Consider the following 12,318-nt stretch of genomic DNA (forward strand, 5'->3'; position numbering starts at 1 on the left):
ATAAAGGGGACCTACAGAAAGGCTGGGGAGGGACTTTGTGTCAGGGAGTGGAGTGATGGGACAAGGAGTGATGGTTTTAAACTAAAGAAGTGTAGATTTAGATTGGATATTAGGAAGAAATTCTTACTTAGAGTGGTGAGGCACTGGAACAGGTTGCTCACAGAAGCTGTGGATGCCCCATCTCTGGAAGTGTTCAAGGCCAGGCTGGATGGGGCTTTGAGCAACGTGGTCTGATGGGAGCTGTTTCTGCTGATGGCAGCGGGGTTGGAATTAGGTTATCTTTAAGGTCGTTTCAACCCAGACCATTCTCTGATTCTGTGAATGAAAGGGCATAATGCCAGTAGTACTGTACTCTAGGGAAGCCTCTAGAACATATTGCTACCATGGTTGTCATTAATATAAACAGGGCTGTACGCATATATTGTGAGTCATACATTTTATTTGTGGTTTTCAAGACTTTTGGTGTCTCTATTTAAAAACTGAACTTAGAGTGCGTAGAACAGAAATAAACAAATACTTGTTTGAAGAATTTATGTGGAGTGCTTTTAGTCAGAGGCATATTAGCCCTGCATATAGTGTGGAGCTGTGGAAAAGAGCAGCAGTGCAGAACTATTAGCAGTGTCCTACAGCATTACATCAAGAAGCTGGAGCTCCTAGAAGTATGCACAGTTCTTAGCTGTGAGCTGCAGGAGCAGTGTTTTAACATGAATCTGCTAGAGCATGAGGGGTGTATGCCAGCCTCAATTTCCAACATCTTCTAAAAGCTCAAGAGTCTGACAGCCAGGTGTACTCACACTTGTTCTGTGAGCAGTGTGGATATATTGTGTTATATTTCTACATAAGTGTGAACCTGAGCATACTTCTTGGACAGCTAGCTAGCTCTGAGGAAGCTCCTTTTACTCATTTGTGGTATAGAAAATTGCCTCCAGGAAAATTGCCCTCAGGAAGGATTGAGAAGGTGCCAAGCACTGAGCAGGATAATCTTTTACCTGGTTGCTTTAAGACAAGCTAAGTTCTGAAAGAACAGTATTAATTTGGAGAAGTTAATCTCTTGTACCAGTATGACTTTGTCATATTGGCTTGTTGCTAATAACATTTAATGTGTTGGCTTTGATCGTGTTGAATTTTCTAACTGTTGTAAGTAACCCTCTCTCAGCTAATTCTGTTAGAGAGCAGGTAACAGAGAAAAATGAAACTGTTCGGATACATATTTCCAGAAGGATGTATTGGAGGAGATGCTGCTTTTTCAGAACACTGAAAGACTGGTCCTTATATTTTACTTGAATCTTTTTCAGGGTGTTACACACATTGGCTACACAGACCTGCCTAGCAGAATGGCTACTCAGGCCAGTACTCTATATTCCAATAACATTATCAAACTACTAAAGGCTATTAGTCCTGACAAAGAGAACTTCTACTTTGATCCAAAAGATCAGTTTGATTACGGCACTCTGGATCATGTAATTAGAGGAACTGTAGTAATGAAGGTAAGTCAATAAATACTCCCTTTTTAACTTGCAGGTACTTTATTTTAATATTTTAATTATTTTAATAGTTTAATTATTTTAATATTTTAAAATAATTTTAATTATTTTAATATTTTCACGTTTATTATTGCTGTCTCCTTAAAATGTATTCAAAGATAACTGCATGCTGACAGACTTCAGAGGTGCTTCGGTGGACGTTGTGAACAATTGTGTCTATGTTCAATTGAAAATTCCTCTGTCCTTTTTTGTGAAGGGAAACCTTTTGGTTCTGTCTTCTTACCATGGTGAAACAAATACCTATGTCTATTGTTGAAAAAGAGAAAAATACTAAATGTTGATGTTGTTTTCATGTGATAAAAAGTAGTTATTTAAAACAGTTTAGAAATACTACTACAGGCCCATAAAAACATTCCTCCTTTATTACTACTATTTTTTTTAATACATAAATACATGTTTCTGTTTATATAAGAGTAACTTCAGGAAAAAAAAGGGGAACTAGAATATGCAGGATAGTTTAAGTTCTACTAAGAAATAATAAAATACAAGCTTTGGGCGTGGGCCAGTATGGGCTTTCCTTGTGCAATGACAGTATTCAGAACACTTCCATTTTTATTAGGTAACAAGAGGTACTAATTTTTGTTGAGTTTTGTTGGATAACGTTACCAAGATGTTTTAATGCTTTTAAATATCTACTCTGGAGGAGGCTTATGTTGACTTCAGATCTATAGACCACCGAGTAGGTGTGTACAGTCTTCAGGTCCAGTAGGTACTCCTTCAGAGACCTGGGAACACAAAAAAAAAAAAAAAAAAAGTGAGACACATGCCTGGAACCTTTATGAGGTCTGGGCAGACTGATTACAGTTCTGATCTGTAGTAGAACTTGCTTTTTCCAAGCCCCCATTTTATTTTGAAAAAGTGTTTTCCATTTAAGAGAACTTCCCTCCTTGTCTTGGGTCCTGCTTTCAAGCCAGGTGCTGTGCTTTTACCTGGTGCACTTGGACCCCAGCATTAAATCGTGTCAGATAATTGTGCGAACCAGTGTGGTTAATTTAGTCAGGATGTACTACTATTCCTTCAGCCTTGTAAACTTCTGACGCATAAAATGGAAGATGCTCTAGGGTGTTAAGACTTCACTGAGTTACAGGATTAAAAATAGTATGCTCTTCTAACTCTAAAGCATTTGCTACGTTAGGGATAACTGTAAATATCTCTTGTCAGGATGGCAAGGTGATTTTCCCAGCACCACCACCAAATAACATTCCTCAAGGAGCTCCTGTGAAGCAGAAGACTGTAGCAGAGCTGGAAGCGGAAAAAGCAGCTACTATTACACCTTTTAGAAAAACTATGACTAGTGCTTCTGTATACACAGCAGGTAGGCAATTTCTGGAGTTGGAGAATCAGTGTAGACTGTTCCTCATTTAATTAGTATTTTTAAGTGACTCCTCGTTTTACTTATGGAATTTAATAACTAGCTCAGAGACCAGGCTGATGTATCCTAGCACAAAATCAGTGCTCTGTAATTGCTTTTGAGAGGAGAATAACATTTTAGAAATCTAAGCAAAAGTATTAACATTTCAAACAGCGCTGACTCATGCGGTGTGTATGTATATGTGTTTTGTCTTTCTTTTTAAAATATCAGTAAAACATTTAAATTGTTGAAGCACTCTTGCTAGGAATTGTCTATACTTTGCAGTGGAATCAAAAATCTTCAATCTTTAATGTATTATGTGAGACTTAAATACCCATAAGTTTAAATGCAGGAAACTATCCAAAAGTTGTAAAATAATTTTCCTCTGCTTTTCTTCTAGGCTTGGCTAGCATGTTAGGACTGGGCATTGTAGCTCCTAATACTGCTTTCACGCAAATGGTGACGACGTTTGGCCTAGCTGGAATAGTGGGGTACCATACAGTATGGGGTGTGACTCCTGCTCTTCACTCTCCACTTATGTCAGTGACTAATGCTATCTCAGGTAAGTAACAGTCATACAGCTGCTTGTTCTCTACTTGAAGGAGGCACAGCTCCTTTTATGTGAGCTTTAGACAAATGTCTGTTGATTTGTCTTTTAAAATGGCAAAGAGCATCTCTACTTCCATCAGTTGCAAGGATAACTTATTTCCAAGAGTGTTTTTTCAAAAGAAAGGCAAATGTGGTGCTGTGTATTTTTTTTTTTTAATCTTTTTAACAAACTTCCTGTTCTTAAACTGTTCGCTTTGAAGTTTGTTTCACTCAGGAGTGCTGCAGTCTCTTCTGTCATACAACACACTTTTTCTCACTTGTGTCCAAAGTATTGACCTGAATATAACTTGTCTTTAATGTTTCTTGCTTTTCTTTTTTTATTTCCTCTCCTCAAAATACGTTCTTTGGAGGTGTGTGGGGGGAAATTCTAACAGTGATCTGTAAGACTGATAACATCATAAAAATTTTAGATAAGGAGAGGAAGAGAGGCTGTCTGTACCTTTGTGACAGGCTAGAAGCCTGATCTTTTTTGACCACTAAAAGCAGTTTCTTTATTGAACCAGTGTTCAAAGGCTGACTCTGTGCTTGAAGTACTGTACATTAAAACTACATTTGTGTACTAATTGTTTTCTTTCGAAACATGTTTGTATTAGTGAAAAAGATCAAGATTTTTTGATTAAAAGATCAAAATTTCAGTTGACTGGTATCAGTTTCACAGCTAGAGGAAAGCTTTCTTTAGATACAGGACCTTTTAAGGTTCAGTAACATTTTTTTTTTTCTTTTTTTAAACAGGACTAACAGCGGTTGGTGGGCTGGTATTGATGGGTGGAAACTATCTCCCTGAAAATGCTCCTCAAAGTCTAGCAGTGCTTTCAGCCTTTATCTCTTCAGTCAATATTGCAGGTATGAATGTTAGCCTTTTTTTAAGGATAACTTAAAGTACTTTTGTAATTCTTTTATTTCTTTTAGATTTTTAAGTGAATAGACTTGAGAAATATTATTCTGGGAATAATGTCTAAGAACATCCATAAAGGAGAAAAAAAATAAAATTTCATGGTAGCTAGTGTTTCTGGCTTGTATGCCATGTAAGTAACCTCTCTCTCTCTTTTTTTTTTTTTTTTTTTAAGGAAGCATTTAAATGTATATTTTTCTTTTACAGTATTCTTCGGTATTCTTTGTGTGATGACTATATGCAATATATTTTCCTGTATGCCTTCAGATGGTATTGCATTTAACCTCGAATTCCTTTTTCCACTTGCAAAATATACCACTGGAATAGAATGAAATTCTGTTTGCTTTATCTTTAGAAGTCCCAGCTTCATAATGAAAAGATATGAAGATAAAGCGTGTGACTTAAAAAAAAAAAAAAAAAAATACCTTTTTTGCTAGAATAGAAAGGGAAAAGAGCAGAATCATAAACCAGACTGTACTTTATAATCAGCAGACAGTATGGAGTAAGAGCAAGTCCTCCAGGCTTTCAAACTCATCTTTTTAGGAATTCCCTCCAAAGGTTAAAAAAAGAAAGCAACATCTCACCCTGATTCTAGCTTTGTGGTCTTCCAGCTTACTAGCTTTCCAGAAGGTTTGTTGGTGTCAGTTACTAGCTTTGTGTGGTAATAATAGTTCAGCGAAATATCTCTTAGCTTGGCACGTGCTTAATTTCAGACTTTATTTTTGTGAACTTGTTGCTTTCTTTTTTGGCTAGGTGGGTTTCTAGTTACACAGAGAATGCTGGATATGTTCAAACGTCCCACCGATCCTCCTGAGTACAACTACTTGTACCTGCTTCCTGGTGCTGTATTTGTAGGAGGTTATGGAGCTGCTCTCAATGGTGGCTATAGTATTGAACAGGTAAGAAGACAAACCTTGCGGCACTCAGCCCACTATTCACAATGTGGTGTGCTTCTTTACTGCTTACTCTATTGAGGTGTAAATAGCAAATCAGCTACCATGTTTTCATCAGGTTTGTATTCCCACAAGGCCAAGCTAACGTTGATTAACTTTAAGCTTGCAGTCATACCCCAAATACTGAATCTATGTTAAAAGCTTCATTTTTTTTTTAAACTCAAGAACCCGCAGATACTTTGTTATTTATTGGATAGTTTTTCTAAGTTATACCTTAAATGTTATAGTGACTGTAGAAATCAGTCTTTGGTTTAAATGTTTCTAAAAGTTCAACTTGGAATGACAATTAAAGGAAGTATGATGTCTGTAAGGAATGAAATTTCAGCACAGAGGTGTTGGGAATTGGCACAAAGGGCATGGACATGAGTCCGTGGAACAATTGCTCGATCTGAGCTTGCTTTAAGCAACCAGGAGTAGGCCTTAGCAAATCCCATGGCCTGCTGTAGCTGAGCAAACCAAGCTACCAGGGCAACTATGAGAAGTTCCCATGACAGTGTTCCCACGTCGCCCAGTTGAGGAATTCAGAAAAATATTGTTACCAGCAGCTGGCTTCAAGGACAAGATCTACGTGACTGCTAATCACAAAGGGGGTTGTTTTCTTGACTGCTAATCACAAGGGGGTTGTTTTCTTGCAGGTGGGGTTGTTTTCTTATAGTTGTTTGTCTGAGTGCTTTTGACCAATAATCTTGTGTGAAACACTGTCCGCCCCTGTTAAGTTCACTATAAAAGTTAGGCTATTCGGGCAATAAAATAGAGGAGCATGATCTGACTCTGCTGGTGTCTGTCGTGCTTTTGGCTGTACTTCTTCTAACACAGAGGGATATGCAGAGATAGTACCTATAGAATCTTTTATGGTAGGCTTTTGTTTGCATTTGTTTCAATAATAAAAATAAATCAATTTGTATTTTCTTTTATGCTTGGAAGAAAAAAGTAAACTCAAGCATGGTTTTATTCTGGGTGCTTGTAATATGCTGCATTTTTTTACTTATCTAGACAGATTACGTGTAGCTCAGTTCATTTAAGTTTGCTTATTCTTTACAAAAGCAGGAGTTCAGGGGCACTGTGAGCAAATTCTGAAAGCATTCCTGTGACGAATGGGACAGTTCAGCTATGGAGTAGTACTGAAGAAAAACTTGCTTCTGAACTGATGAGGAAAGTTGGATTGACTTGAGTTTAATATTCATGGTGAAGATAAACTAAGCTCATAAAATGGGGAAAAAGTTTTAATAAAGATCACATTTTAAATGGTCAAAATCACATCTCTTACAACAATTTCTCACAGTCATGCCTTTGATTTTTACTTCAATTAAGAGCAACTCACCTGGTGACTTACACACATTCTGGAGAAAACCGTATTGTGTAATAATCAGAAAGCTTTTGACATCAGCTTTGCACTACATGCCTTTACTTCATATATTCTTATCATGCTTTTCCTGTTTTAAAGATGATGTATCTGGGCTCAGGCTTATGCTGTGTTGGTGCCCTGGCTGGTCTGTCCACGCAAGGAACAGCTCGTCTTGGAAATGCTTTGGGTATGATTGGTGTTGCAGGAGGTTTAGCAGCAACTCTTGGAGGCCTTAAACCCTCACCTGAATTGTTGGCTCAGATGTCAGGTGCAATGGCACTCGGTGGTACCATAGGTATGTGTATTATACTATAAACTAATGAATATATGTTCCGTGCATGCATTTATGCAAGCTGTAGATACAAAACATTGTACAGGTCACAGATGAATTGATGTACTGTGGTGGTTTCACACCAATGGCTAGATATACTCCACCACTCTGATCTCTCACTTCCCCTCCACAAAAGAACAGGGGAGCAAATACGATGAAGAAGGGCTCAAAGGTTGAGATAAGCAGAAGGAGATCACTCACCAGTTATTGTTGCAGGCAGAATAGAGTCAATATAGGGAGACTTATGTAATTTATTGCTTATTACTAACAGATTAGAGCACTGAGAAAATAAAAGCAAGCTACAAACACCTTTGCCCCCTGTTTACCCTTTTCTACTTCCTCCCTCTGAGTGGTGCAGGGGAATGGGGGCTTCGGTTGTTCCTTAACACTTTGTTTCTGCCACTTCTTCATGGTCCCTGTCTGCCCCTGCTCCCCATGGGTTCCCTCCCATGGATGCCGTCCTTCCTGAACTGAGCCTGTGGGGGCTGCCCACAGGCAGCAGCTCTTCAAGCACTGCTCCCACACAGCTCCATACCACGGGGTCCATCTGTTGGGGCAGACTGCTCCACCACAGGTTCCCCCTAGGCGGGGGTGTCCGCAGGGTTGTTTCTCCCTACATTTTCACACTTCTCTCTCCCAGCTGCATTTTTTCCTATTTTCCTTTCTCAAATCTGCTCTCCCAGAGATGCAACCAGAATCACTCTCTGGCTCAGCTCTGGACAAAAGCTGGGTCCTTTTTGGAGCTGACTGGAGCTGGCTCATACCTAACAAGGGGCAGCTGCTGGGCTCTGCTCAGAGGCCATCTGTGCGGTCCCTCTGCTACTAAAACTTGGTCAATAGACTAATTTATGGCTTGTTTATGTTATTTTGCAAGTATGTGAATGAAAAATTACAAGTCCCAGGGCATTTATTATTAATGCATCGAGAGATGAGAAAGAATAGGGAGACTGGTGGAAAAGCAGGAGTACACCTATGTTGTGGAATCTGGACATAAAGAAGCAGATGAACTTGCCCAAGTTCATACTTACTTGCCAAGTTCAGCTGCTTACTGAATACTACCAAATTCCCTTTTTCAAATTGTGCTTTATTCACCAAAAAATGTTGAATTTCTTAATGTTTAATTGGGCTTATCAGAACAAAAAGTACTTTAGTCATCTCCCTAATTTGTATCATGTCCTTATTGCACATTTACAGCCTTCTGCTACTCAGCAATTTCTAATGTAGAACATATTTTTCCATTAGAGCAGGTGTGTATTTGCATGTATGCATTGCATAGTGAACCATGGTGTATCAATTTCTAGCTGCATAGATTGGATATGTTCTTCTAAGTCTTCCCTTCTGTCTTCAACTCTTTAATAGGTTTGACAATTGCTAAACGCATCCAGATTACAGATCTGCCTCAGCTAGTGGCCGCTTTCCATAGCTTGGTTGGTTTGGCTGCTGTGCTCACCTGTGTAGCAGAATACATGATAGAGTATCCTCACTTCGCTACTGATCCAGCTGCAAACCTCACCAAGATTGTGGCGTACCTTGGCACATACATTGGAGGAGTGACTTTCAGTGGCTCTCTTATTGCTTATGGAAAGCTGCAAGGTGAGATCTTTTTGTTCAGAACTAAGTATTAAAGGCTTGCCTACCTCTCCCCCTTGCCCCCTCTGCCAGGGTTTAGCTCTGCCTGTAGACTGCTATGTAATTGGAAAGAAACCTTGGGTTTTGCATCAGGTGAAATTTTATATATTTAATTCTTGTGGCTGTACTGTTTTCTAATTAATTCTGGTCCTGCTTGTGTACAGCTTTATTTATGAAAGGTTTGTCTTCAGTGCTTGGACATATCTGACTTGGTAATTAATAGTGGTAATAAGCTTCTCTCAATTCATCTCATCTAGAAGTGTTGCCATAGAGTTATTGAGACACTGTACCTGACATTTTCTTTATTTTATTGAAGTCTTATGATTGCAACTTCATCTTCCTGTACAGATACTTTAACTGAAACCCTTGTGTTGCTGGACTTTTTGAACGCTAGTAATATTTGTGAAGTTTTGTTCTTAGCATCATTCAGGCTTCATTAGGTAGATAGTTTTGCAGTGTCAGTTAAGACTGTCTTACTTTAAACCATCTGATTTACTATTTACCTACCACACAAATTCCATACTCCATGCCTCTTAATGTTTTAGTAAATGTGGGTAAACACACACTAACTCTTGATTCTTAGGCACCTGAAGGTTTCATTTTACAAAAATACATATTACATGTATTTTTCATTATGTAAGCACGCAGCTTTTGAGAGACAGATAGTGTCTGTTCTAATAACTTCCAGAAAAGAGAAGAGCTTCCTATTACTAATCCTGTTATAGCCTTGCAGTAGTTCCTTTGGGAAACATCTGTTTGCTTTCTTCAGTGTTTCAGACCACCATTGAAGGAGGAAGCATGACATTGATGGAAAGCTGTCTTCTCTAATAATCTTTTGAAGGATTTGTCAGTAGTATGTATTTCTGCTAAGTAGTAATCATTTATTCTTGATTTTGTTCCACTTCTTCATCTTTGCCCTCACCTCCACGCTCCCCAGTGATATGTGTGCACATCCTTGGTGAGCTTCACTGCCTATTTTAGCCCACGTTTTTTTCCCCTTCCGTTTTCAGATCAGCATCATAATGATAAGCCATTCTACACCATCCTACTGAAATAGAGGTAGTAGGTCACAGCCTTTGTCTTCAAGTCCTGAGACTAGCAGTTCATTCTTTCCCCTGAATTCTCATAAATTTAAATGAGATACTTGGCATCTAATTATGTAAATGAAAATTAATGGATAATAATGGATAAACTTGTATTATTCTGACTCTTTGCTGTGTTATTTAAAATAAACAAACAAAAAAACCCCCAACCCCCTAAGGTGAAAATAAGGATGTTTGTCTTTTTAAGCTGAATCACAGAACCCTTTTTTCTAGTAAAGCCTCTGCCAACGTAGGAAGCTATGGGAATTCTGTGTGACTGAGGTGAAATTAAAGCATTTCTAGCAGGAGTATTTTTATGTTTGGGGTTTATCTGTGTAGTCATGTTTTTGTAAGCACACACATTTTGAGAGTCTGATAATACCTGTACTAAGAAGTTATAGCTAGAGACTTCCTATTACAGAGCTTCACAATAGCATGTGAAGTCTTGGGGCCAGAATGTAAGTTGAAAAATCAAAACCAAACAAACAACATAATGAAGGCTTTTTTGAGAGAAAAGGATATTTAGATTAGGTAAGTTATTCTGAAGCACTGAAGAAAGATTGGGAAATAAAATGAGCTTAAACAGGAATATTTGAGAATCTAGAATACACCTGAATGCATTACAATACTGAGTCAGTACAAGGTCTCAGTTTCTACTAACTTTTGTCTTTTCTCCCCTTACCCCTCCCTCCTTTTTTCTTTTGTTGAGGTATTCAGTCTTCGGGGCTAGAGACAGATTGTCCTACATGTATGTTTCAATTTCTGAACATGCATTTGATTGCAGGTATCCTGAATTCTGCACCACTGCTTTTGCCTGGTCGACATGCATTGAATGCAGGGTTGCTGGCTGCCAGCATTGGTGGAATGGTTCCATACATGATTGATCCTAGTTATACTACGGGAATTACTTGCCTAGGTTCAGTGTCAGCTCTCTCAGCCATAATGGTAAGTTGGGTAATTACAGAAGGCAAAGCAAATAACAAGCTTGTTTTTCATCTTCTCAAGTCTACTCTTAACAATTACATTTTACCATTCTGAGTCACTATCATCCTACACAGTGCCTATATGTTGACTTTTCAGTAGCAAGTTGAACTGACTTTCCTAAATCTAGCTGTAAAACAGAAATGTTCTGAAGAACTGGCATTGATACATCTAATTACTTTTTGCAGCTATGACTTAATGGAACCTTTCCATTTAAAAGACTTTTGGAAAGTTAATTCCTAAAAAAAAGCCATGGAACTGGTCAGTTGATTTTATGTGTAGAAATATGCAAATAAACACAGATCAGGACAATGGAGTGCCTTCCTCTCCTGCTCCTTGGTGTCTCTGACATAAAAAATACTTGGATTCTTTGTTAAGTAACTTAGTATTTATTTTTTTAATGCTTCAGGCAGACTGTCCTTTCTGCATGTTCTTTTTCGTCATAGCTTATACTGGAAGTATGCATTGTCTTTCCTTTTCCAGGGTGTCACTTTAACAGCAGCCATTGGAGGTGCTGACATGCCTGTAGTTATTACTGTCCTGAACAGTTATTCTGGATGGGCCTTGTGTGCTGAGGGTTTCCTACTGAACAACAACTTGCTGACTATTGTTGGTGCACTCATTGGCTCCTCTGGGGCCATCCTCTCTTACATCATGTGTGTGGTAAGTGAGCAGAAATTGTGCTTGTTTTCCAAGTACTGGAAAACCTTATTCAGAATGTTTGCTAGAAAGATTAGCAATCGGAAGACCAGACTTCAAAGTACTAGAAGCTAGAATTGTTAATTGAAGCTCCTGGACTTGATGTAAGTCATACGTCTTAATTTGGAGAGAGACCCACCTCAGAACTAAGGAAAGCCTTTGCATTGGACTTGCACATTTGGGGTTTGAATCTTAAATAGGTATGATTGCTCGTGCTCAACTGTCTTTTTAGTTATGTTACTTTGCAGTGTTGTTAAACTTTAAATTTAGTTTAAATTATCAGCAGGAGGAGATACTTTACATAGTGACTTCCTTTTTTAAAAAAAAGTTTGATTTGGTTAGAGAGTAATTTTTTTTTTTTTTTTTTGTGTGTGGGACAGAGTGCTTGAAGTTTCTTCAGAAAATAGTTACTGTGAAGTACCACAGGGTGGCAGCAACCTTGCATAAGTTGATTGCTGATACTAATGTGTGTGTCAGAGCAACCTTGAGCTTTAACTCTTCATGTAATCATACTGTGCTATTAATAATAGACTTCCTTTTTTGGGGGATCATTTACTAAAAAGTCCTCTTTGTTTTCCTTTATCTCTCTTCTTTGTACTTTCCATGACAGAGACTTAAAAAAACAAAACAAAAAACAAACAAAAACCAAAAGCTGTTCACCTAAATTGGTGATATATATACAATCAGCAAGTTAGGCTGTATCAGTAGAAAGATGATGCTTATGAGGCAACAGAGTTGTGAAAAGTTTAAAGATCTGATCTCTTTAAAGATCAGATCCTTTAGGTTTGGTGAAAATACGATCTATTGGGTATATATTTCCCCACAGGCACAGTCTCTCTACAGCTTAATTTTTCTCTTACTGCCCCTTTTCTGTCTTTTACTGCTAGCTCCTTTCAGTACTT

General features: G+C 38.2%; 1 protein-coding gene across 1 annotated transcript in view; it reads left to right on the top strand.

Moving 5' to 3' along the window:
• NNT (nicotinamide nucleotide transhydrogenase) overlaps window positions 1-12,318 on the top strand; it is a 43,176-nt gene that overhangs the window by 14,141 nt on the left and 16,717 nt on the right. The window contains exons 9-17 of the mRNA XM_032205309.1: window positions 1,296-1,487; window positions 2,706-2,859; window positions 3,296-3,457; window positions 4,237-4,347; window positions 5,150-5,295; window positions 6,794-6,989; window positions 8,385-8,618; window positions 10,521-10,681; window positions 11,201-11,380. Of these exons, the coding sequence (XP_032061200.1) occupies window positions 1,296-1,487; window positions 2,706-2,859; window positions 3,296-3,457; window positions 4,237-4,347; window positions 5,150-5,295; window positions 6,794-6,989; window positions 8,385-8,618; window positions 10,521-10,681; window positions 11,201-11,380 (1,536 nt within the window). The remainder of the gene's footprint in view (window positions 1-1,295; window positions 1,488-2,705; window positions 2,860-3,295; window positions 3,458-4,236; window positions 4,348-5,149; window positions 5,296-6,793; window positions 6,990-8,384; window positions 8,619-10,520; window positions 10,682-11,200; window positions 11,381-12,318) is intronic.

The sequence above is a fragment of the Aythya fuligula genome, chromosome Z (genome assembly GCF_009819795.1).
Source record: "Aythya fuligula isolate bAytFul2 chromosome Z, bAytFul2.pri, whole genome shotgun sequence".
NCBI lineage: Eukaryota > Metazoa > Chordata > Aves > Anseriformes > Anatidae > Aythya > Aythya fuligula.